At 53.0% G+C, this 23,380-nt stretch overlaps 7 protein-coding genes and 1 non-coding gene across 8 annotated transcripts; 3 read left to right on the top strand and 5 right to left on the bottom strand.

Moving 5' to 3' along the window:
• Positions 1-101: 101 nt before the first annotated feature.
• EV422DRAFT_500448 (kinase-like domain-containing protein) lies at positions 102-1,680 on the bottom strand (the record flags this gene model as incomplete). The annotated part of the gene is made up of 5 exons (XM_053068139.1): positions 102-647; positions 717-994; positions 1,066-1,297; positions 1,368-1,435; positions 1,500-1,680. The coding sequence occupies 5 exons, from the start codon at positions 1,678-1,680 to the stop codon at positions 102-104; spliced, it is 1,305 nt and encodes a 434-aa protein (XP_052922069.1).
• A 2,590-nt stretch (positions 1,681-4,270) lies between these two features.
• On the top strand, positions 4,271-6,980 carry EV422DRAFT_264751 (uncharacterized protein). The gene is made up of 3 exons (XM_053065824.1): positions 4,271-4,809; positions 4,927-5,017; positions 5,093-6,980. The coding sequence occupies exons 1-3, from the start codon at positions 4,367-4,369 to the stop codon at positions 6,608-6,610; spliced, it is 2,052 nt and encodes a 683-aa protein (XP_052922070.1). The 5' UTR covers positions 4,271-4,366; the 3' UTR covers positions 6,611-6,980.
• An 8-nt stretch (positions 6,981-6,988) lies between these two features.
• EV422DRAFT_622972 (uncharacterized protein) lies at positions 6,989-9,756 on the bottom strand. Its single transcript, XM_053074197.1, has 9 exons — positions 9,634-9,756; positions 9,300-9,505; positions 9,008-9,152; positions 8,754-8,921; positions 8,606-8,675; positions 8,469-8,527; positions 7,423-8,408; positions 7,287-7,343; positions 6,989-7,224 (listed from the first exon to the last, which is right to left on the bottom strand). The coding sequence occupies exons 1-9, from the start codon at positions 9,664-9,666 to the stop codon at positions 7,203-7,205; spliced, it is 1,746 nt and encodes a 581-aa protein (XP_052922071.1). The 5' UTR covers positions 9,667-9,756; the 3' UTR covers positions 6,989-7,202.
• Positions 9,757-10,535: 779 nt separating this feature from the next.
• Positions 10,536-11,867, bottom strand: EV422DRAFT_264754 (uncharacterized protein). The gene is made up of 2 exons (XM_053065825.1): positions 11,241-11,867; positions 10,536-11,166 (listed from the first exon to the last, which is right to left on the bottom strand). Exons 1-2 carry the CDS (start codon positions 11,711-11,713, stop codon positions 10,890-10,892), a joined length of 750 nt encoding a protein of 249 aa, XP_052922072.1. The 5' UTR covers positions 11,714-11,867; the 3' UTR covers positions 10,536-10,889.
• Positions 11,868-12,099: 232 nt separating this feature from the next.
• On the bottom strand, positions 12,100-16,186 carry EV422DRAFT_509318 (uncharacterized protein; the record flags this gene model as incomplete). Its single annotated transcript, XM_053068836.1, has 5 exons — positions 12,100-15,251; positions 15,284-15,575; positions 15,599-15,718; positions 15,785-15,858; positions 15,994-16,186. The coding sequence occupies 5 exons, from the start codon at positions 16,184-16,186 to the stop codon at positions 12,100-12,102; spliced, it is 3,831 nt and encodes a 1,276-aa protein (XP_052922073.1).
• Positions 16,187-16,271: 85 nt separating this feature from the next.
• On the top strand, positions 16,272-16,342 carry EV422DRAFT_t133. The gene has a single exon. It is a non-coding gene; the product is annotated as a tRNA-His (tRNA).
• Positions 16,343-17,880: 1,538 nt separating this feature from the next.
• EV422DRAFT_500532 (WD40-repeat-containing domain protein) lies at positions 17,881-18,865 on the top strand (the record flags this gene model as incomplete). The annotated part of the gene is made up of 2 exons (XM_053068141.1): positions 17,881-18,690; positions 18,758-18,865. The coding sequence occupies 2 exons, from the start codon at positions 17,881-17,883 to the stop codon at positions 18,863-18,865; spliced, it is 918 nt and encodes a 305-aa protein (XP_052922074.1).
• Positions 18,866-21,404: 2,539 nt separating this feature from the next.
• Positions 21,405-21,847, bottom strand: EV422DRAFT_509320 (uncharacterized protein; the record flags this gene model as incomplete). Its single annotated transcript, XM_053068837.1, has 2 exons — positions 21,405-21,539; positions 21,596-21,847. 2 exons carry the CDS (start codon positions 21,845-21,847, stop codon positions 21,405-21,407), a joined length of 387 nt encoding a protein of 128 aa, XP_052922075.1.
• Positions 21,848-23,380: the final 1,533 nt, after the last annotated feature.

The following is a 23,380-nucleotide window of genomic DNA, read 5'->3' on the forward strand; positions in this document are numbered from 1 at the left end:
TTGTTGCGGGTTTCAGCGAATTGAGATGCAGTTGGGCAACGAAGCGGACTGGAATGTGTCTAGTGGTGCACGGTGACTAAAAAGGCGGAAAACCGGTTAGATCAATGATGCGCAGATGCATGGCTAGGTAGTGCAAGCTTACCAGACTCGAAATCCCGGAACGGATTCGCACTCCTCTTGTCCTTCTTCGCAGACGAAGCCTGTGACATTGTCGACGCGGAAGGCGACGGGTACAATCCCCTCCCACTCCTAGGTCCCAATGTCTCATGACCCCCACCTCTCTCGCGTTGCTGCAGCGCAACGAACGCCCTCCCTTCCTTCTCCAAATCCAACTCAATGCTGTCCTCAATGGGCCGGAAGTTGCTGGTATCGAACGGATCGGCGGCATTGTACCTTGGCACGATGGGTGGTGTCTTCTCATGCCGGAGGAGAGCCCAGTTAATGCCTTTGAAGAAAGGGTGGGCTTTAACGTCGGAGGCGCCGGCGCGGGAGCCGAGACGCTTGCGTTCGTCTTTGATGAGCAGTTTCCGGATCAGGGATTTGCAGCTTGGGGACACTTGGGGGTAGTTGGGGAAGGTGACTTCGTTGCGGATGATGTTGCAGAATGTCATGTTGCGGTTTTCGCCTTTGAAAGGTGTTGTCCCGTACTGCAGTAATGAACGTGAGTGAAACGTCCTGGGACAGGCGATTGACGCACATCAACATCGGTTCCTTACCAGCATCTCATACAGTAATATCCCGAGGGTCCACCAATCCACAGCACTAGTGTGACCCATTCCCGTTATGACCTCTGGTGCAATGTACTCCTCCGTCCCGACAAAGGAATTTGTCCGCAGATTCGCGGTACATGATTTGGTGTCAATGGTCGGTGTGCTGTAGTTTTGGAACAGGAATGGTGTGTTTTTCACAATGGTGGGGACCCCTGGTTCTGTGGATGGCTTTGACAGGTCGAAATCTGTCAACATAATGTGTCCCGTGTCGTGCAGCAAAATGTCTAAGAAAGCGAGGAAACCAGGATCAGCGGGGTTCGCAGACCACTAGTCCAACAAATCAGACATGACTTACTCTCTGGCTTCAAATCTCGGTAGATGAAACCCATCAGGTGCAGGTATTCCATTGCAGCAATAACCTCGGCTGCGTAGAACCTCGCGTCCTTTTCCTTCAGGCATTTTGTTTCGAGGCTTTGCAGAGCTCGGAAAAATTCGCCCCCGGAACAAAACTCCATGATAAAATACAGGTATTCCTCGCTCTGAAAACTGTGGTATAGTGTCACAATGAAGGGGTGGTTCGATGTGGCCTGCAGAAACAAAGCATTCATTGTCAGAGTAAGCCCTAGATAGCAATCGCGCATGCTGCGGAGGTCTTACCAAGATCTCCTGCTCCGCCAGAACTCGTTTAATCTTATGACGCTTGATCATTTCCGCTTTTGATAAGACTAGAAAAACTCAATGTTCAGCCCAATTATCAGACAAAATTCTCGAACCAAATCGGTATCTCACCTTTCATGGCGTATAGCTTGCCGTTGCTCTTCTTTTCGACAAGATATACTTTGCCAACATCCCCTTTGCCGATAAGTCGTATCTTCCGATAACTATTAGGCGCCACCTCCACATCCGTGAACCGCAGAGAGCTATGCGATATGCTTCTTCGCCCGTTCTTCTTGACACCATTGGTCGGCATGGTGTGGAACGACCTGTGACCTCGCAAATGAGGTACAGATGACGACGCTGGCGATGCAGCCATGCCCACCAGACCGCCGTACCCCTGACTGATGACCGGCAGGGCTCCCAGAGTGTCTTCATGGCTGTGTTTCTCACTATTTGGCTCGCTAAAGCTTCCCACACCCGTGTCGGCGCCAGAGCCTCCGTATCCCTCATCGGAAACCTTCACCTCCTGCACCAGTCCAGCTTCCGGAACAGGTAGCGGGGATGGTTGTGGGATACCTCTAGGTGTCCGCTCTCGTCGTTCGGCGGCAACGGCTGCGTGCGCTAGTGACGTTTCGGAGGTTGTGCGTCGCAGGTTGGCAAGTGACGGCTTCTTCCCTAAAAACCCTAGGCGGCCTTTGAACGACTGATACGATAGCGTCGAGCTACTGCTCCCGGCACTGGTAGGGCTAGCCACCGAAGGTGTAGGTGATACGGCTTGCATTTGTACGTCAGGCGAGTCCAACGTTATCATTGAGTTTGTCGCCCATGTCGACCCCGATCCTCTGCTCGATGCCTGGCTCCCGTCCTGCTGCTTTTCTTTCTTGCTATGGAAAAGAGACTGAACCGTGGCGGTTGGCTCGGTGGCTAACCGAAATATGATAGAACGCTTTTTTCCCACGCCTAACTCCCTATGTGAAGTCGCCATGCTTGGATGATGTTCTTTCGACAACGGACAGGAGGCCCCCAAAATCCTTACGCAAGGTTGGTGGTTTCAGGCCTGAGTAGCCTGTATCTTTGGTCCGTCAAAGGCCTCGATACAGTCCGTTTTGCTAGGTGAGTACCAGGGTGAGTACAATGCTGACAGACTGGCGACGCCATGCAAGGGCAGCACGAGGGTTGTCCAGGTGTAACAAAAGGAGCGCGGGTATTTCGAATGAGAAGCTCCGTGAACTGATGAATCTACTGGCCTGTCGTGGGAAAAAGTGGTGCCTGCCGAATGGGCGTGCGGGTTGACAGCGATGCGACTGACAGAGTAGGATGTACTGTATGGATATGCAGTACAGTACTTAGTACGGTAGGGTAGCGACGACGAGAGGCCGGTTGCGAGGGTTGGGCGGGGCGGGTAATAATGTGAGTTGTCGCTCTCTGGAGGATTAATGGAGGAGGAGGCTCCCTCTCTCGTCCCGTCTCAGGGCCGTCTGCGCTGCGCGCTCCTTTCCTCATCCGTACAGTAATCATCAGCGGGCGCCAATATCGATTGATGACGATGATGGTCTCCCTCATCATCATCATACCCTGTAAATTTACATCAGAAGGATGCCTCGCTCATCAGAAGGAAAGGAAAGAAGCGAGGGAAAACCATCAACTTAGACTATTACAGCTTAACCAAATCGGTACCCTTTCCCGGCGCACCCGCAATTAATAAACGTTCTATTTCTGTACTTTCCAAGTCTCTCGCTGATTCTAGCTGGTACATATAATTCACGTGGTACCATGTGCTCGATGTCAAAATTACAATCTCCACTCCCTATCAACAGACGCTGTCAAACAGGAAATGCGGAGACGCTCTCCGCAATGCCCATCAATCCCATCATCCAAGCTCGTCTCAACGAGCAGCACACCAGGAACTCCGAGAATGCCATAAACTTCCTGGTATTTATCGCTAATCCTTGCGCGAGACACTAACAGTTTTCGAGGTGTTGCTCAGCTCCAACGCTGAAGATAGTCTATCAAGATCGTTCACCATCCTCAGCCTACGTACAAATATACTTCTCTCAACGTAAGACCGCAATCGCCCTGCAGAGGATTACGGATATATATCCGCTTCCATCATCCCCGAGTCCACGACCTCTGGGAGCGTTGATGAGTTGATGACCGCTGTCAAGACTTATCAGCAGCCCCTGAAACGAAAAAACTTGCGACCGAACGAAAGTTTGTAGTGCCACCAAGTTTTGGGTTGAAGTCTGACGCGTTTGGGGGGGCAACCGGCGGATTGGGTGGCCCAGCACCCCGGTTTAGGCATGACGGTTCCGGACGACCCCGCGATGCGGCTCAGGGTTCATCAAATCTCATTTACAGTACAACCACGATTATGATGCTGTGCGACCATCGAACTCCCTTCCGGCCGGATCCACCCGGAATCCAGATCCGCTTTGCTGTCCGCGCTGCCGAATAACGCGTGGCCTTTATCTGTGCGATATTGGCCCACGACAGCCACTTTGCCCCCACCCCCCCCCCCCCCCCCAGAAGGCGCGGAGAAGCCACATGGGATATTGCGACTCCGGTCGGAAGCTCCACTATACAGACGTAGGAAAAAGGTCTGATATATTTATGAGAAGACGGTCGAAGCCAAACCTATAGTAATAAGGTCCTTCGTGGTTTTGCCTCGTCGTTTTGCCTCATCCTCCAGCACCAGAAAGAAGGGAGGTCTCTAACCAATCTCTCCACATCTTGCGCCAATTTCACACCTCTGATAGGCGGAGTTACAGCGCGGTCGCCTGTCTTCGGCCTTCGAATTTACATTTGAAAGGGAGCTGGTCTCTCAATCAGTTCGGCCTTCGCATCTACATCTGAGAGGGAGCTGGTCTCCGAATCAGTTCGGCCTGCGAATCTACATTTGAGAGGGAGCTGGTCTCTCAATCAGTTTCTGCCAAGGGGACTCGCCTTGAGCTTTGCCAACCCCTGTCTCACCTGTCAAAACCATCCGACCAGCAACCACAATGGGCTCCACAACAAGAACACTCGGCCTTCTCCGGAACTGCACGCTCCTGCTTGTCCTTCTTTTAGGTCTCCTTGCCAGCGCCCCTGGCACTGTGTTAGCGCAGGACGTTGCCACTGCAACTCCGTCACCCACTTTCCCCGGCGCCACCGCTTCGGCAAATCCCTCAGCGTCTTCCGCCTCGTCGACCTCGACGTCGACTCGCGGTCCCCGGCAAAATGGCTTTGCATACAATAAGGAACCGATGGCCTACACAACCTTCCAGTTTGTCGACTCGAACTTGCGCACGTCCGCAGTGCTTATTGCCCTCGGCTCCGTGTTTGGTTACTGGTTCGTCTTTGGCAAACGCACGAACTTTCCATCGCTACTGTTCCTGGGACTGCTGGTGTGCAACCTTTTCGGGACTGTTGGCAAAACGCTACCTAGATACATGAATCTGGAAATGTACGTAGATAGGCCGAACGGGAGTTCTCCGATCAGGGAGAAGATCCAGCTTCTTCCATCTCTACTGGCCGAAAGCCTGTTATACGGGTACTGATTTTTGTTTCTTCAAAAATGTAGTGGCGATTTTCTCGCCGATATCCTTTCGATGTACATCGGGAATGGCTTTCTTTTCACCGCTTGCCAGTCATTCAACTGGCTTCTGTATCTGGTAAGCTTGTGGATATCGCGGTCTGAATGCGCTGTTTCATCAAACTCCTGCTAACTGGTTTCGATATGTTCGTAGCGCTTCTCGATGGTGGTGCAGTTCAAACCGATGCTACGAACCTTCATCAAGGCCTGGCTTTGCTTGGAGACTCTCTTCTCGCTTGGTCTATACGCTGTCTGGTCGTGGGGTATCCTGGCCGACAGGGCGTCAGCTGCAAGCGACACCAAAATTCGCCCCCTGTGTTCCAAGACTTTTTCGTACTTCCAAATCGCCCAGGGAGTCAACGCCTTTTTTCTGAGCGCCTATTTCGTCAAGACGTACTATCTCCCAAAGATTGTGAATCAGCGTCAATTCATGAGTCGCATGACTTTTGGTCGTCTGCTTGGCACCGGATTCTTCTACCTCCTATTCGAATCGCTCCTTCAGTGCACGTTCTTGTTCTTTTACTACATCAGCCCCACTTACTACTCGGGACTCAACATGATCGCCACTTCGGTCCGATACTGGCTCTTCCTTCTCTTCGTCTACCATTTGAAGAGCGGCACTCGGAATCTGACGGGCAACTCCAGCCAGACCTACGGTCCTAATGTGTCCGGCATCTCTGGACACGGCCGGCTCCAGTCAGCAAAGGAATCCTACGGCCCCTCTCAGCACCGAGTCCCAGTCACAGCGGCCAGGAAGATTTCCCTGGATCACCAAGGGGGATACATGCGGTCGCCAACACCGGTGAAAATGGGATTCGCTGCGGGGGTGGTGATGGGACCTCGCTACTCGATTGACAACATGCCGGTATCGCTATTGAAGAAATCTAGTTTCGTAAGCGATGCTGCATCCACTGTCATTAGTACCACGGGTGGTGGCTACGCTGCAGCTCACAAACCTGCATACCAAGTTTCGAGGCCGAACCAGCCTCAACCTCACTACTACGGTAGGGACGAACCAGCAACGTCCTCACCTGACGACGATCATTTTATGGACGACAACGGCATGGGATATGATGATAACTTCGTCCCCGCCGCCCCTGCAGCAGAGCCAGGCAGACAGACACCCCTCTACAGCGCTCCTCGTCAAGCTCCAGGTGATCCCTTTCACCATCAAGAAACGAACTTGTCTTCCTACGTGTCCGCAGCAGCGCCGCAACCCGCACCCGCTCAATATCCCGCAGCACCGCGAGCGATCATCCGCTTCGCCCAAGCTCCCAGCAAAGTCAGCCGCGTAGTCGTCAGCCAAGCACCGACAGTTCACATGTCGTCCGCCACCTACCGGGAGAGAAATAGCTGGCAGGCACCCCCAAACCCATCACCTGCATCCTCTCGCGCCCCCGTGTCGCCTTTACCACCGGCGCCCACAGGGACGGTGATTCCACCTATGAGCCCCGCGACGTCCATGCCTGGCGTATCGGGACACCCGACCTTGGACACGATCATGGAAGGCCAGACGTCGTCGCCGTCGGAAGCCTCGTTGCTGCAGTCGGTGACGGCCGGAGAGGAGGTCAGCGTTACGGGCTCGTACCGGACGAGCCCTGAGAGTGGAAGCGGTGATAGCGTCGGATGGCCTGGTCGCTTCGTGACGAGAAGCACGGACGAGGATGAGTAGGCCGATTGGAGTTGGCACCCTCGTTTCGGCGTATTTCATCACACTCTCTTCTCAACCCCACATTTCCCAACCGTGGACTCCGCCAGACAAGTTTGTTAGACTAGACTTATATGTAAACGTTCAAATCTTAAGTTGTTTTTTGCGGGTCCGCATTTGCACCTGCAGATAGATTTGAACATTCCCTAGACTTCTCCCCGTTTCTTCATTCCCTGATCTTGACACTTGCTTCTTTCCTTCTCACATTCACGGCATTGCGTAGTTAAGAGGCGCTGGCTCGCTTCTTTACTGCCACATGCCTCGGGTCAATAGTTTCCGCCCCCGGAGAGGACGTCTTCTCTTTCACTGCTGCAGTTACCGGTTTTACATAGAGCTATCTTTAGTAGTAGTATCTAGCATTTATCCATCATCAATCATACTTGAGCCCTGAAAACATTCCGTTGTGGTGAAGATGGACGGGGAGGAAAGGTAGAGCTCCCATAGGACGCCTTGGCCAGTCGTTCAGACATCACGTAGTAGGTGTAATTTATAGACAGAGACACGACGGGTTTGAAGAAGGGAATTGATGCTCTGCAAGTCCCGGGAAGGGGTAGTCTTATATTTCCTCTGTGTAATTTCTATTGGGTGGTAATCCTGATCAATTGGCCGAAGGCTTTGGTAGATGAAAGCAAAGACATACCCTGGAATGAACCCTTCGACCACTCCACTTGCTCGATATACCCGAGCTTTCCACCATCTGCCATCATTTTGGAAAAACATCAGAATGAGGTGCCGGATGTGCCCGGATTGATATGCGAGATGTGAGCAAAACGTACCCGTCGTCCTGCTTTTCCAGCACATCCAGCTCCTCTCCAGCTGTAACCGACAGATCCCCCGGAGCACCCTCAAAGTCATACACCATCCGAGCTTTACAAATGACATCCTCCCCAGCATCCACTCCACCCCCACCGCCTACCCCACCCCCACCGACCGCGAGCGAACTCTCATACACATCCTCGCCCCCACTATCCTCCGCCTGGCTCTGGCCCAAATACGAGCTCATCCCAGTCGCACCCGAAAACCGCCTCGCATCCCGCCCCGCTTCTAGGGCCGCCGACGAGCTCGCGAACGAGTCCTGCGATTCCGGTCGGCCTCGATGCTCCCCGCTGACATGCTCAGGCGTGAACGGTGTCATCGGGCTATCCCGCACCGTGACTCCCGCGGGCGGGTCGGGCGCGGGCACACCGTCCACTTGTGCGATGTAGCACTGCAGCCGATGCTTTTTGCTCTTGATCACGTCGATGTGCGCGTTCAGGCCGTTGATCTGGTCGTCCATGTCGCGGCGCACTTTGGGGTCTTGCGAGATCTCGGGTTTCGAGACGTACACGTTGATGAGTGTCTCGCACCCCTGTTTCTTTTTCTCGGTCTCGGAGAGTTCTTTATCGAGGAGTTTGATCCGCTCCACCGCCTTCTTCCGCCCGTGCTTCCCCGGCATGGCCACAATCGCGTCCTCCTTGTTGTCCTCGGCCTCCAGGTACGTCTTTGTGAACCCGCGTGCCAAAGTTTTCTTTCCGGCTGTCGCAGCGTTCGGTGTCAACGCTCGCTCTTCGAACATAAAGTCGTTGGGCGGCAGAGTGCCCGTTTTGCAGAGCTTGACGAAGGTGGCGGAGTCGTAGGTGGGTGATATCTTGTCGAAGATGCCTGTCATGGCGGAGATGGATGAGGCGATGGATGGGGTTTGAGCATTGAGGAGGTCCGCGTATCGAAGGAACGCCTTCTTCGTAAAGTCGATGCGGCTGCTTTCATCTTTCGATTGAATGTCCTATACACGTAGCGCACGTGAGACATCGGGAGAAGAGGGCTTTGCCGTTCTGTTACTTACATCCAATATTGAGGGTATCGTCTCAGTGTAGAACTTATCCTTTACTTGATTTGTTTGCTCTAACAGAAAAGGAAAGAATGAGGTCATGTTCGGCTCCGAGGAAGGCCATTCGTCTCAACGCAGTGGCTCGATCTTACCAATGCACTGCTTATATGCCGTTGCACACTCCTGCGCAAGCATAGCCTTCTTTTCTGCATCAGTCCTCAACTATCGGAGAAGGTCATTAGATTCATGTCGGTGCTCGCAGGACAATGAATTCCGATTCCCCCACACCCCTCAACGAACCCGCTCGATGTCTTTCGCCGTTTTATTCATGTCCTGGTTCGCCACCTCGTATGCCTGCCGCGCGGCATCCATATCCTTCGTCGCCTTATCATACCGTAGTCTCGTCTTTTCGAGGTTGTCGGTTTGCTTCCGGTATTCGAGGGTCTGCTTCCGAATCTCGTCGAATTGCTACATCACAAATTGCGATGATATCCGATGAGCACGTTTGCAATGCTTAAATAGAGCGGCAATCAGCAGGAAGCATGACGCGGTACCTGTTTGAACAGCTTGTCATTATCCTTGATCTGTGCTTTTATGCTTTTCCTCATCTCTCCGTCCAGTTGCTCTGCCAGTGATGTGTGGAATGCCGCGGTGTGTTCCGTGACGGTCAGCAACTGTAGCCAGCTCTGGGATACTGTCCTGGTGGGATAACAAAAGGGTTGACAAGCCGAGTCAGTTTCGCACTCTACGAGCTTCCCGTCTCATGAGCTATAGGCTCATTCTGTAGTACCGCCCGCGACCCGTCCAGGTCCTTTGACCATGGTAGGTCCACTCCTCACTACTCACCCACTCATGATGGCCATTCCGAACCCGCCCGCAGCCTTTTCCGGTCCCTTCTTTGTGACGGCTTCATCCTTATGCGACCGCGCCAGCTTCTGCAGCGCTTTAGCATATTCACCCTCGATTTCGGCTCGCCGCTTGAGGAACTCGTTAAACCGCTCGAGAGATTGCGTTCCCACTTTTGTGTAGCTTTCGACTGATTCCCATTGATCCTGCGCATGATGGAGATTGAGATTCAGATTTCATGACAACGAAGTGGGGCAGGGATCAAGATTTGCGATCGCAAACAGTGACAGGATATAGAATGAGCCCTCTCGGGAGGGGTGACACCACCACCTACCCAAAGGTGGCGTCCGAACGATACATCTGACATTTCCGTGGATGATTGATCACGACAAAGAGGATATCGATAGCGTGGGCGTCAAACGTGTGACGCGAGAAATGGCTGCAACCACATTTCGGCGCCTGCACAACAAACTCGCAGGTGCAGCATCCAACGCGTGAACGTTCACCGCAAACGATTTAAGCTTAACGTCGCCCTTTCACGTCGCTTCAAGCCTCTACCCATCTTGCAGCAACAAAACTTTACGACATCAAACTGGGACAGGATGGTATCTAAGCACAAGCCCCGGATGCGAATTGTATCCGTACGTCAACATGAACATGCTCGTCAAGTGGGGTCCAGAAAGTGCTATCACGGCGGCGACTGTCATTTGGTGAAGTTTCAAAAATCGACAGCGCGTTCATAACCGATGGCCTGTGGGACATAGCGTCGGGAACGCATCTGTGTATATCAAGTATGTATATTCAAAAACGACATCTCGCTCACTTGGTTCAATTTTGGCCACCGCAGTGCGTTGGTATCACTGCAGTGAGGTGTAGTATGCATTCGAAGAGAATCACACATCCTGTGCATGATGTGAATCTTTAGGCATATAGACCAAAGGAGGGCATATGGGACTTGTCTTGATCGAACATCATCAAACGGGTGCAGGCCTGCCTGTCGGTTGGCGGTGCAATTCGACTGAAGTACTACAGAAGAATAATCGACGATGGGATGGCCCTTATGATCGTTGCACAAGTTGCACGCCATAAGAGGAGGTATCAAACCAAACCAATCAACATCAGAGTCTCCGCGTCTCCGCCGCCTGTGGTGTAAAAGAGTTCTTCCGCTGGGCTCAGCGTGTTGCTCGTGAGATCACGTCACACATGCATTTTGTGAACTTATGTCGAAAGCCTTTCCCCAGTTTACCGGGTGAACGGACATTCCAGGAGCATAACGCAGAGTTACCTTTCTCATCCTTTCTTTATGAGGACAGTATTGAGAGAGAGCACAAATGATTCTACGTAGGTTGAATGGCTCTCACTGAGTGGTGTTGACGATTGAGATTGCGTCAGGCCGTGAGACTGTCCGAGTGATTTAAATTGAGCAAGGTCATTGTGAGAGGGAACGCAATGACCGAGTAACCCTTGGTTGGGTTGACCGATTGGGGCCCCCCAATGATCCTGGCTGCATCTGACGAAGCGGTGCGGGAAAGCCCGACTTGTCCAGAGCGATTCCGAGTGATCCCACGTGAGGGTTCTCCGTAGGCCTAGTCAGAGCTGTCGCTGGGGACTGATCGCGATGAGAGTATTCTGCATTGCCCAGCGGCCGCTCGGCTGTGGTGAGTGATTAGTGAAGTCTCCTCCCGTGTAGGAAACCACCGCGCCGAGAGACCCCACCGAAATGCACACCGGAATTGCCGACGACCCACAGTCAGAGTTTGGACCTTGCCCAAAACGCGTCAGTCCCCGCCGTGATGACATCCATCCCAAGGACTGCCGGGCTGGAAAGAACAGATCTTCACCAATTACAAACTGCTGACAGCACATGCTAGCAAATGCAGACGTTTGTGAGCCGTAAGTGTCTGCGTAATCTGCAAGTGCTCTTGGATAATTGTATCTCACCATCTGTCCTTGAAACAACCAGCCAAAGTGTCTGCGTAATCTGCAAATGCGCTCAGAGAACTGTATTCTACCGTCTGTCCTTGAAACAACAGTCTGCTCTGCTTTTGTTTACAAGGTGACTCCAAAACCAGTCTTCTCATTCTTGCCCCGGAAGACAGTACATCCTTTCGCCGACCACCACCCGTCTTGACCCAGTATATCCTTTCGCAGACCACCACCAGGTAACAACCGCGATCCCTCAGCTTCATTACCACAGCACTGACGTGAGTTTTTTTTTGACACACACGGCAATCACCGCACTGCAACACCTGTACTGACCTCGGCTGGGCTGGAGTGGGCAACCTGACCTCGACGACATCACATATCCGGTAGGGAGTGAGCAGCGGGGAGGTGAGGAGATGAGGTACCCTGCCCAGATGGTTTCGCGCATATGGCGCATGCAACCACTGCCAGCAGCCCCTGGGTTCGCGCATATGGCGTATGCATCCGGGGGATAAAGGAGAAGAGACGGAGAGAGAGAGAGGAGAAGAGAGAGAGAGAGAGAGAGAGCGGGCTATTCCATGCTAGTAGAAAGGCAATGCATGTGTAGGAATAGGAGACGAGTTCCATCATCTCTTAAGCTACGTGGAAGGGCTCTATCTCTGGGTGGAAGGCGTGGCACCACAGCGCAGAAGGCTATGAGTCTGCCCGGAAGCGCCGAAGCGCTGAATGACAGAGGAGCGCGAAAAGACTACGACGGGAAAACAGCAATTGCAAAACGAAAGAAAGCTATAAGCTACAGCTACTATACAAGCAACAATGAAGCGGCCACAGGAACTCCCTACGCCAGAGGAATACGCCGCTTAGTGGGAGAATCTGGCTACGGTGGGCCAAACTCGTAGATCGAATACTTGCGGTCGAGGCCCGATGAGGTCCTCCCAGGGATTCTCGTATCCTTGAACCCTCGGGGGCGTAGGAACTTGAGGTTGGCTACGATGTTCTTGGTATAATTTGCTTGACCCAACCAGTCCTTCCAAAGACGGTATGACCAGTGTGTACTGAAGCTCTGGTCCAGATATCCGCCGAAGAGGGTCTTGAAAGAGTGCGCGCCGGCTTTGGGATGGAGGGTAGGGTCTGCGGCGGTGACTAGACCCCCATTCGGAAAAGCAGATTCTAGCCATTTTTTCATTGGCCAAATTCCATCTTCAGGTTTGACGGGCAGAGCAAACTCGCCAGCCTTCTTTGGAGTCAATGGGCTCCGGAATGGATCCCTTCCCCGTGCTGGTGGCGGCTGTGCGATGGGAGCCGGTGGTGCCGAGGCAGGTTGTCCCGGGGCATGTGTAGATGGCGCCGTTCCCGTAGTTTGAATTCTGGTCCCAAGGGAGAAGAGGGAGGGTGGGATCTTTGTCGGTGGTGGGAGCAGCGATTTTCCAGGCACAAACGGCTGGCGCGGCAAGCCAGAAGGACCGGCGGCGGCAGAGGTACTGCTGGAAGATGGCGCAGGTATAATGACTGGTCGCGGCAAGCGAGACGGACCGGCGGTGGCAGAGGTACTCCTGGAAGAAGCTTTTCGCTCCTGGGTGGCCAAGCGCAAGGCCCTTGTTGCGTCCGGTTCCCCTATGTGATGGAGGTTTGCATATGGGATGAGTGTTCGAATCCGCTTCTGACCTTTGGTGAGATAGGCCCCGGTTTCGTCCGTCAGACCGATTCCGTCCTCCATAAACTGGATGTAGCGCCGATCAGTTTCCAAGACTGTGCCGAGCCGTGTTGTCACTCGAAGATGAATGATGACATACTCATCGTTTTCTGTGTCGTGCCAGAAGAGACAAATTTCACCATTCTTTCCACCGACCTTGACCTCTCGTCCATGCCAGCTAGCATGGTACTTTGCCTTATCGATCTTGTGTGGGCCTGTGACGGCCTGTCCCCCCGCAGCGAGGTAGTCTCGGCGCCGCTTGGATTGGTTTGCGGAGGAGAAGAAATCCTCGGGGAGCCCCGCAACGAGTTGCTTGCTTTTTTCATCAATTGCCTGCTTGGTAAGCGTTGGATCCGCCATCCACGAGTCGTCAATTGCACCTTCCGGAGCAAATGGGGCAAGAATGTTGCGCAAGGGATGCTTTGCCGGATCCTTGAATGTAGCTCTTCGCAGCGCAGAGGTGTAATAGCTAGTTGTCTCTTTCAGACTCAAAGCCCATGCCTTCCAGGTCTTTTCATCAGAGGGATCTTTCATGTGGATGGCCAGGTCGGGAATGGCCAACTTCCAAAGCATATCAACTTGGGCCTGACGCGTGACACTGAAGGGAGCCCCTTCTGCAGCTTGCGAGAACTCAATTCGTTCCCGTGCTCCAGCCCTCAAGCGCTCTCTGGTGACTTTGGACAGAACCCGAGTAGCCGCCCGCATAGTTTCGTTTTCCCAGTACGTTGCCAGCTCGGCTTTTGCTTGGTCGAGTTTTGCATAGAGATGTTTGACTGATGCACTGAGGCCTGGGTTGGCTCTGTCGTACATTTGGAGCACCGACAAGCAAAGGGTGTCATGATCCATGGAACTGTTATTTGCTGCCTGCGTGGCTGCGTCAGCAAACATAAGCGTCACCATCCACGTCAAATCAAAAACGCGTCGGAGCTGTTTTGGTTGCGAACCGTATTTGTCGCGACCAGGATGGAGGTGAGGGATGACGATTGTACTGAAACCTGCCGGAGGTGATGCCTGTTGGGGATCTGAGAGCCAGGAGCGATCGGCGTAATGTTGAAGGCTTGGGACCCCAACAAAGTCCAAGAAGCGCTGAGATGACGGTAGGCCATACGGGTAGTAGAAGTTTGTCATTGCGAAAGCCGTCACTCGTCGAGAGAAGGTCACGGACACCACAGGCTGTGCCGCCTGCAAGTAAGCCACAAGCTGATTGAGCGCTAACAGCCAGTTTTTATGCTTGAGCCACGGATAGAGATCCACAAATGGGAAGCCGATCGTGTCCAATGTAGCCGCATCCCAATCGTCAATTCCGTTTTCCAATGCTTGCAACCTTGCTAGAAAGTCGGCAGTGAGGTATCCTGCCCGCGAGCCACCTTTTAGGAATGTTTTGGCTCCCAGATAGTCTTCTCGTGTGATATCTTTCCCAATCAACACCAATACGGTGTGTCCGTTGACTGTATATGGGAGTGCTTGCTTCAGCAAAGCATTCAAAAGGTCATCGGTAAATGGCCGTACGGCGGTCCCAGTATCGACAGGGTTCTGATCTGCGATTGTCGCCATCTCATCTCTCCAGCCGATGATGGCCTGTTTCTTCCCGCTTCCGCATGGTGTAGCAAAAGCACGGAACCTCTGGAAGAAATCCGTTTTCAAAGCTACAAATGTTGCTACATCCGAACTGTCTGGCGTGTAGGACGAGTAGAATCCCCCAGGCTGCCGGTTGAGCAGGGTTGAGCGGTTGAAAAACGCAATGACGCTCCTCTCGCGATCGTCTCGGGAATACTCAGAGACATACTCATCCAAGCGACCACGCGGAAATTCATAAGTCTTGCCGGCAGCGTAGGTGTCTGGGCACACCTCTTCGAGAGCGTTGAGAAACTCATTCAACAAACCGCTCTTCCGCCCAACTTGATCTGCCACAAAGCGCTCATGTGGCGTAACGGGGGCTGTGCACTTGCCCACGTAGCGCACAGAAAGCACCTTTTCCTTCTTGCCCCCATCGAGTTCCACCTCCAACACTTGTACATCCTCGTCTTCATCGGTCTTTCGCTTGGATCCTGCGGCGGTAGTACCAGCACTGCTGGAGGTTCCGATCCCGGCTGGTGACAATGCCACAACGGGCCGCTTCTCCTCTAGCAACACTTTGGTCATCCACTCAAATGCCTCAGGGATGTTCAGATCTTGTTCCTCCCAATTCAGAAGAATCTGCTTCAAATCTCTGACGGACAGCGCCCAGCTCCGCACATAGAACAACTCCACGCCGTCCACAACATCCAAAGCATCTGTATTATCGTCGGCTGTCGACTCGCGGAGGTTCAGGGCGGCCACCATGTCGGCGTCAGTTACTGACATGTGGTGCCGAATGAGGTCCTCGAACGTCCCGAGAATTCCCTGCCAGCTTTCGAGCCAGGGGTGAGGAACTGGGTGAGGCTGGCATTGAGATGTGATGTATCAAGGTTGTCATCCTTCATGCGCTGTATAATGGTATTATGGATATCTTTTGCCAGAGTTTCGGGTGCCTTGTCGGCGGGGAACTCGTGGTGCTGCAGCGATTTGGAGGCCCGCTGAGCTGAGAGGAACGGTGAGCGCCGACCGTGCTGCAGCGACCAGGACTGCTGCAATGCCTTTGTTTGTTGCATGGCGTCTTCTTCGAAAGATGGTGTGCCGTGCTGCGCCGTCATACATACTGTACTACAAGGCCAGCCACGGCGGCGTTGCCGCCTCTAACGTCCAGAAGGCAGGTCCAGGGCTGGCCAGAAGTGCAGTACCAGATATTCGGTGCATTTTTGACGTGACGGTCTGGCCAGATGGTCTGGTTAGAAGTGTATAAAAATCAGATTCTTCTGGTTCATTTGCAGCCGTGGAGTGTTGCGTCCACATGCGCGTCGCGACGTTTGGTGTCGGGCACTTTCTCATTCATTGTCTGGCCAGGGCTGGCCAGAAGTGCGGTACCTGACATTCGGTACATATGGATGGGAGATGTGCGTTGGGAAGGAAGGGGAAGAAAGGCACAGTACGGTGGCCAGCACTGGCCGCGGGTTGGCTCTGGCGAACTTAACTAGAGCCTGCGAATATCCGGTACCGCACTTCTGGCCGGTACCGCACGGTGCCCTGGACCTGCACTTAGAGCCTTCTGGACCTTAGAGGCAACGGAAGGCAGGTCCAGAACAAAGGCTCTAAGCCCGCCGGTGAAGGCTCCAAGTCCGGCCTTACACCCATCACGCCCGGCCTGTTGTAAGACGCGCGGCCTAAGGAACCTTCCTCCCCGACCCCCTTCCATGGGGCAACCGACATCATCACTAGCAGGCACGCAAAAGGCACACGCGTAGATCGGTACGATGTATATGATGAAGTCTTATAAAGGGGCCAAAGTGGTATAGTGGCAGCACATCACGTTGTGGCCGTGAGGACGGCGGTTCGATTCCGCCCTTTGGCAATCCATCTTTTTTTGCTTGTTCCCCGAGTCCTACCTCTTAGCTGCGCAAACACGCCGGAACTAATTGATGATTGCGACTGACCATCACGGTGCCACCCTCTCGCCCCGTCTTTCCCACCGATATCCACACCCCTCGGTGGCCCAACAGGCTCAGCATAGGCTCAGCACCTCGAAACAGAGGTATTGCTCCTCCCTCCGAGGACCCCCCTAGGACTCGCCTCCCAGGACCTGCTGTGCGTTGGTCTCGCCGGCGTCTTTCCAAGGGTTGGGACTTGCGGTACAGCATCATCGCCGTCGCAGAGGGTGCCCCGGTCATTGCCGCCCGAACAAACTCATAAGTACTACCAATATACCCAATATAACGCCCGCTGCTCCCTCTGTCTCCTGGAGAGGTTTCCCCACAACACTCCACTTCCTGGTCCCTCAACACGGTTTCAGTTCCACACTCATTAGGGCCCATATCGATAATGCTCTTCAAACCTTCTTCATGGAAGTTCCGGAAGGACAAGTCCTCCTCTTCGCCAACCAACACCACCGCACCGAGCGCAGAACCCGGCGATGAAACCGAATATACCTTTAACTCTCGGAGCAGCAGCTCCTTGAGCCTGCACGTGAACGCTAGCGCCCACGATCTTCACCGCTTCGGAACGTCCAGTCCCCACGGAAGTCATAGCCACAGTCATAGTCCAAGTCATAGTCAGAGCTCTAGCCAAAATTCGAGTCCAAGCAGCAGTCAAACCACTAGTCGTAACAACAGCTGGCTTACGCGGAAGTCAAACAAGACCGCCGAAAAGGCAAATAACTCCAACAATGTATCTTCGGAATCATCTGCTGCCCCGCCGCCACCGACTATCGCTTCGTCTCTGTCCCACCGAATACGCAGGAGAAAGGACAAAACCCCCAAACAGATCGACCCTTTCACGATTCCCCATTTCCCGATGCATTCTGAGTACTCGGTGACATTAAAGCAAGAGGCTGTCGCAGCAGCGGCAGCAACGGCTGCCATGTCCGCTTCCGCTTCTGTCCCGTCTCTCGATCATGGGGCGTACTACCGAAACCTAAATTCCCGCGCCCGCCACCACCATTATCACCATTTTCCGCACCTATACCTATATGAAGATGACGAACACGACGCAGCGAGTTTCATCAGTGCGACTGATTCCGCCTGCGGCGTAGACGAAGTCGTGTTGGAAAAATTGGATTTCTTGGCAAACCTCCCCTTCGAAATCTCCTTGCAAATCTTGTCCCACATCGAATCTCCGACGGAGCTTGCAAAGCTGGCTCAAGTGTGTAAATTCTGGGCGCAGCTGGCGAGAGATGATCAGCTCTGGAAGCCTCTTTTCACGCACAGTTGGGGGTGGAAATCGCAACGAGCAGTCTTATCTCGCATTCGAGAGCGACGCGCACTCCAAAATAATAACGATCGGCGGGCGACCAATAGCACCTTCCGTGCCATATCGGCAGCCTCGACCCCAGCATGGCATACGCTCTACAAAAACAAACACATCCTCGAATGCAACTGGAGGGACGGTGGGGTGATGGCTCGTTACATCAATGGTCACTCAGATTCGGTTTACTGCATTCAATTCGACAAGTCGCGCATACTGTCCGGATCCCGCGATCGCACGGTGAAATTCTGGGATTACGATCATCAGTCTCAAACCTGTGTCCGTACTCTATCCGGCCATGCGGGGTCGGTTCTCTGCCTGCAATACGATGATACATACGTGATTACGGGGTCATCAGACGCCACGATCATCGTCTGGTCCTCGCAGACAGGAGAACGGATCGCCACATTGAGCGCCCACTCTTCTCCGGTACTCGATATCCGATTCAACAAAACCCATCTCGTGTCGTGTTCCAAAGACTGTACGGTCAAAATCTGGTCGTTGAAAACCTTTGAGCTCGAGCACAACTTGTATGGCCATCAAGCCGCCGTCAATGCCATTCATCTGCACGGCTCCACCATCGTTTCGGCCTCAGGAGACAATCACATCATGATGTGGGATTTACACACTGGCGCACTTCTCCGTGATCTCGAAGGCCATACGCGAGGCTTAGCCTGCGTTCAGTTCGATGGTGAAACAATCATATCTGGATCCAACGATCGAACCATCCGTGTGTGGGACGCAAAGACAGGGCAATGCACGATGGTGTTGGAGGGCCATACGAACCTTGTCCGGACCCTCTGTTTCGACGACAAGAGGATTGTCAGTGGCAGCTATGATCAGACGATCAAGGTGTGGGATCGAAAAAGCGGCGAGATGTTGTTGGATCTAAAGGAGGCTCATTCCAGCTGGGTGTTCTCCGTGGGATTGGACGGCGGGAAGATTATCAGTGCTAGTCAGGTATGTTGCCTCGTCTTTGCAAACAGCGGTGTGTCATCGATGGTAACTCATCTGCTACGGTTTGCAGGATCGAAAGATTGTCATCTGGGACTTCACATCGGGCGTGTCCAATCTCGATTACTTGGTTGGCGATGCCGACAACTTGGCAACACCCTCACCTCATACCCGGCCATAACACGGTCTAAGCGACTGGACGATGCGGCTCCGAGCTGCTCAGTTGCACATGCCTTCCATTTTCTCCCTGTTGGATACTACTTCCGCCCGAAGCAGCGTATACGCGAGGCTAGCAAGCGTGCTATGAATTGTTTATGGGCGGAACTTTGTAAATTGCGATTTTGATCCTGTAACATATACGATTATACATGAGAGGGTGGCACTACATCCCCAGCGGGCAAACGGCTTTGATTTGAGCTCATAGTTGTGTTGGCATGCAAAGGAGCAACCGAGAAAGATCGTTCTTGCTTGCCCTATGCTACCAGAATGCACAAAGAGCGTACAATGCAAGTTATGAGCACCGTTGTTTTTTATTTTCATTCAGGAAATCTTGGTATTGCGCTAGCGTAAGCTGTTTCTGGCATCGCTCTACCTCCATTGCACGAGCAACCTCCTCGCCTGTGGTCGCCGTCAGTTGGCAACGTGCCTGTACAGCATCATATATCCTCTTTCGCCGTGTATAATGAGTCCGCTCAGTTGTGGCCGCCCACCAGCTGGACCGCCACCCCGCATCCAATGCCCTTACAGACGGCTGCCTCGCCCCGTTCTCATCTACCAAGCCCTTGTCGTACTCCTCCCAGACTTGGATGACCGTACCAAGCCGCCGACTCATGATGTACTTTGGGATGTCACCAGCCGCTGATGTCGCTGATGGTGTAGGCGGAGGAGTAGGCAAATGCTCTTTGGCGAGGGCTTGGGAAGGCACAGACGTGGCTGGCGTCTTGTGAGGCCAACAGGCGGGAGAGCAAGTGCTGGCTGTGGCCGTTCCGTTGACCGCAGTTGTTCCAATGCATTTTGAGCCTTCCTCCAGGATGGCGACGTTTGCAAGTCGGTCACCATGCCTTCTATAGATCCCATGAAGTCTTCCACATGATCAATGCGCTGACTATGCAAAGCAACGTCGCTACCGACGCCGTTGATGTAACCAGACACAAGCTGCAAAGCCTTGATGGTCATAGCGATGCCCTTGCACCCGCGTGTATCGATATCTGCAAACATATGGATGTCAGAGACGTCGGCGATTGTTAAGACAGACAAGCTGAGGTTTAAGCTGTTTTTCGACGTCCCCATCGGGTTCTCGCTCAAAAACGCGATCATCCTCAGCTTGTCACCAACGAAGGCAATGCACGGACTTACTTGCAGTTACTCGGTCCTCTGACTCCATGACTCGTTTTGTGAGCGCCGCCATCTGGTGCTGTATACCTTCTTCAACCATTGCCACCTTCGTCAGTATGGAATTGTTAGTTGCTTTGATCGCGACGGCGACATTTGGCAGCACATGCTCGATAGATGCGATTGTTGGATCTGGTGACGTTTCCTGCGCGGCCTTGACTTTCGCTTGGTATTCGAGAAAGACAGGATTGGCGAAGACCGGATGGAGCCAGATGGGGTTTGCTGGAAAATGCGATTGAAGTATTGCGGCATCTTGTAGTAGGCTCTTGCGTAACTTGACTAGCAGGGTTGCCACGTTCTTGCTGGCAATGCAAGGCAGTGTGCGTTCCTTTTGATCGTGGGCATCGAGTGCTTCTTTAGCCCACGGGAAGATCTGGTCAACTAGTTCCTGTGGTGGTTCAACTTCCCTCGCCAGAAAATACCCGCCTCCACTTGCAGGCCACTCGCCGATGGCCCGCATCACTTCTTTGGGGACATCCGTGTCATACCCGAGCCAAAATGCACTACGATTCCAACCTCCCATATTGGTGATCGCGTTTACGTCCGCTCCGTTGCCTCTGGCTTCCTTACTACCGGTACCGCGGGTTAAGTGGGTGACCTTGGAAGCGTGAATCCCGACTGCCGCGAAGGCTGCTTTGAACATTTTGTTGTGCGCTTGGTATGGAAAGCGATTGGGATCATTTCGCAGGCCCCCATCTTCATCGTCCGACGAGAGAACCTCGCGAGTTCGTTTCCTTCCAGTTTTGGTGATATCCTTTTTCATAATGTACGTGTTGTACCTCGATGCCTTGTCAAACAGATCCGGTGGAGTTTCCTAAGAGTTTCCAGAATTAGAAACAAGCTGAGGATAACCTCGGTTTTGGGCGTCCCACAACGGGGCACGTCCAAAAACGCACTGATCCTCAGCTTGTCCACCTCAAGAGAAAGGTCGACAAGCAACATGCAACATGTTCCTTACCTTGGTTATACGCCATCGGTAGAAGAGATACACTGCAACATGCGCTATGGCGCAGAATATAACGTTCTTTGCCCGCATGAAACCGATAATGTCCAATCCCCCAAATTGATTTGTTTTCCCATGCCGCAATGTGAGCTCGACGCCCCATGCTGGCGTGAGTCCTTCATTACCGTCCAACGGCAGAAAGGCGAAATGGGAGAGTTGTAAACCGTGCATGATTTGGCCTCGCTGAAAGGTGGCGTGCGTGCGAAAGAATGTTCTCTATGCAAGGTGTACAAGATTCAATGGTGGAAGCTGAGGATTATTGCGTTTTTGAGTGAGAACTTGATGGGGACGTCGAAAAACAGCATAAACCTCAGCTTACCCTCTCTCATTCTGTCACGTATGGAAAAGGAGCGCCACCACCGCTGCGGTCCCCCTTCCCTCCTTTTCCGAGAGCTTTCATCCCCTTCTTGTACTCCCCAAGGTCCGGCGTGTCTTCTCGTCCGCCAAGTTCACCCTCCTCCTAGAAAGTCAGTATTGGTATCATGCGATATGAGAAACTTTCTCTTGGCCACTCACCTCGTCCGACAGTTCATTGTCGGTATCGATCTCCCTGCCCTTCCCCTTCCCCCCTTTGGCAGCCTCCCTCTGTTCCGCAGCCCTCTTATGCGCGCGTTCCCTCTTTGCCTTCACGGCTTCGTCCTCAGCAAGCGTAAGGTCTATCGCCTTCAGCGGCTTCGACGTCGACGCCGAAGCTTTGGGCTTTGGCTTTGGCCACGACGACGACGACCACAACCTTGTCAACGCCTGTTGGGTCCTCTTCAATTCCATCAGATGTTGACGTTTACGGTATTTGGTCCGCTCCGAAGCACTCAGCAGCTTCCGGAAGTACCGGATGTCGGGGATATCTCATCTTCACTTGTATTTCATATTATATCTCTTTACTTCTACTTGATCCGAGACCCGGGCTGGCCACCCAAGCTCTCGATGATACATTACCTAAGGCGCCAAGCCTCATTGAAGCCACGCAAGCCCCACTGGCAGCCCATATATAAAGCTGTCAGTCGAGCGGCCGCTGCGAAGAGCTAAACTGGCAACAATATGTGAGTCGGTGAGCTTCTACATAAACGTACGCAGCAAGGGTTAAACGAGCGCCCACAACATATCACAACGTCTACACCTTACAGCTAGCTCCGCATACAAGCAGTAGGCAGCGGGGACCCTTAAACTGCGTTGAACAAGCCTTAGGGGAACCACTTCATTTATAAGTCTCAGATGGCGATTGTCGGGGATCTCTCATATTCATACTTGTATTTCAAGGTAGTTGCTAGCAACGCTACCGGTGTTCGCTATACACGCTCCTTTAAGCACACATACTCTAATTGTTAAGTGGATGGAAATTATAACTTGGAGCCCAGTTAGGGTTAGGATTAGGGTTAGAGACACCCATCCGGCCCGAAGGGCGTCCGAGCAGAGTGACCCAAAAAGTCACCTTTATGTCGCTTATTATAGCAATTTGCTATTTATATTATATCTACGTCTACACGGTCCGGTATTTGAGCTGGCCGTCCATGTACCGTCAGAGGAAACGTAGATGATATTGGGCCCTTCTGAGAGGGCTGTGAGCAGTGTATTGTAGTGAAGAAAAAAGTAAGAAGCTCTTCGCAGCGGCCGCTCAACTGACAGCTTTATATATGGGCTGCCAGTGGGGCTTGCGTGGCTCCAGTGAGGCTTGGCGCTTTATGTAATGTATCACCGAGTGTTATGGACGACGTGCCCATACCATAAGCTTACCTACTGACAGCCGCCAATGTCAACCGCCAAATGTCAAACGCCAATGTCAATGTCAATGTCAGTGTCAATGTCAATGTCAATGTCAGTGTCAATGTCAATGTCAATGCCACTCCCCCTCTCTCCTCTCATTTCGCCAATCCTCTTGCAATATCGCCACTCCTCCTCTCTCCTCTCATTTCGCCAATCCCCCCTTGGCTTCTCCACACCCCCCACTACTTTCCCATAGCCAGCAGCTGTAGCAATGCTCTCTACGCTCGCCACGCACGCTCTAGGAGCATAGCTGGCGCCCCCCCAGTCCCCTCTTGTTGTTGTTGTTCTCTGATCTGCTGGGTTGTCTATCTATAAATAGCAGGCCTCTCTTCGTCCATTCCCTTCCTCCCCAGCAGATCAACACCAGTTCTTCTCATCTCCTGTTCTAGTCCTTGTTTCTTGTTTCGCCAATACAATCTCTTGTCGCCTATCACTCTCGCCCTGTCTTCTCTACTTTGCTTCCGCCTCCGTCGTCGAGATCATAACAGTTTGATCTGCTCCAACACTGCGAAGTTCAGAACCCGTCCAGCCCTGCATCCG

The sequence above is a fragment of the Fimicolochytrium jonesii genome (genome assembly GCF_025526975.1).
Source record: "Fimicolochytrium jonesii strain JEL569 chromosome Unknown EV422scaffold_31, whole genome shotgun sequence".
In the NCBI taxonomy this organism is placed as follows: Eukaryota; Fungi; Chytridiomycota; class Chytridiomycetes; order Spizellomycetales; family Powellomycetaceae; genus Fimicolochytrium; species Fimicolochytrium jonesii.

Bases quoted from the DNA above. Each gene is read 5' to 3' on its own strand.
- EV422DRAFT_264751 (XM_053065824.1), top strand. From the start codon at position 4,367: ATGGGCTCCACAACAAGAACACTCGGCCTTCTCCGGAACTGCACGCTC. The intron at 4,810-4,926 runs GTACGTAGATAG...TCAAAAATGTAG, and splicing joins AGATACATGAATCTGGAAAT to TGGCGATTTTCTCGCCGATA. The intron at 5,018-5,092 runs GTAAGCTTGTGG...ATATGTTCGTAG, and splicing joins TCAACTGGCTTCTGTATCTG to CGCTTCTCGATGGTGGTGCA.
- EV422DRAFT_622972 (XM_053074197.1), bottom strand. From the start codon at position 9,666: ATGTCAGATGTATCGTTCGGACGCCACCTTTGG. The intron at 9,506-9,633 runs GTAGGTGGTGGT...CATCATGCGCAG, and splicing joins CGTTCGGACGCCACCTTTGG to GATCAATGGGAATCAGTCGA. The intron at 9,153-9,299 runs GTGAGTAGTGAG...TTATCCCACCAG, and splicing joins GGAATGGCCATCATGAGTGG to GACAGTATCCCAGAGCTGGC.
- EV422DRAFT_264754 (XM_053065825.1), bottom strand. From the start codon at position 11,713: ATGCGCGAACCCAGGGGCTGCTGGCAGTGGTTGCATGCGCCATATGCG. The intron at 11,167-11,240 runs GTGAGATACAAT...TGCATTTGCTAG, and splicing joins GGTTGTTTCAAGGACAGATG to CATGTGCTGTCAGCAGTTTG.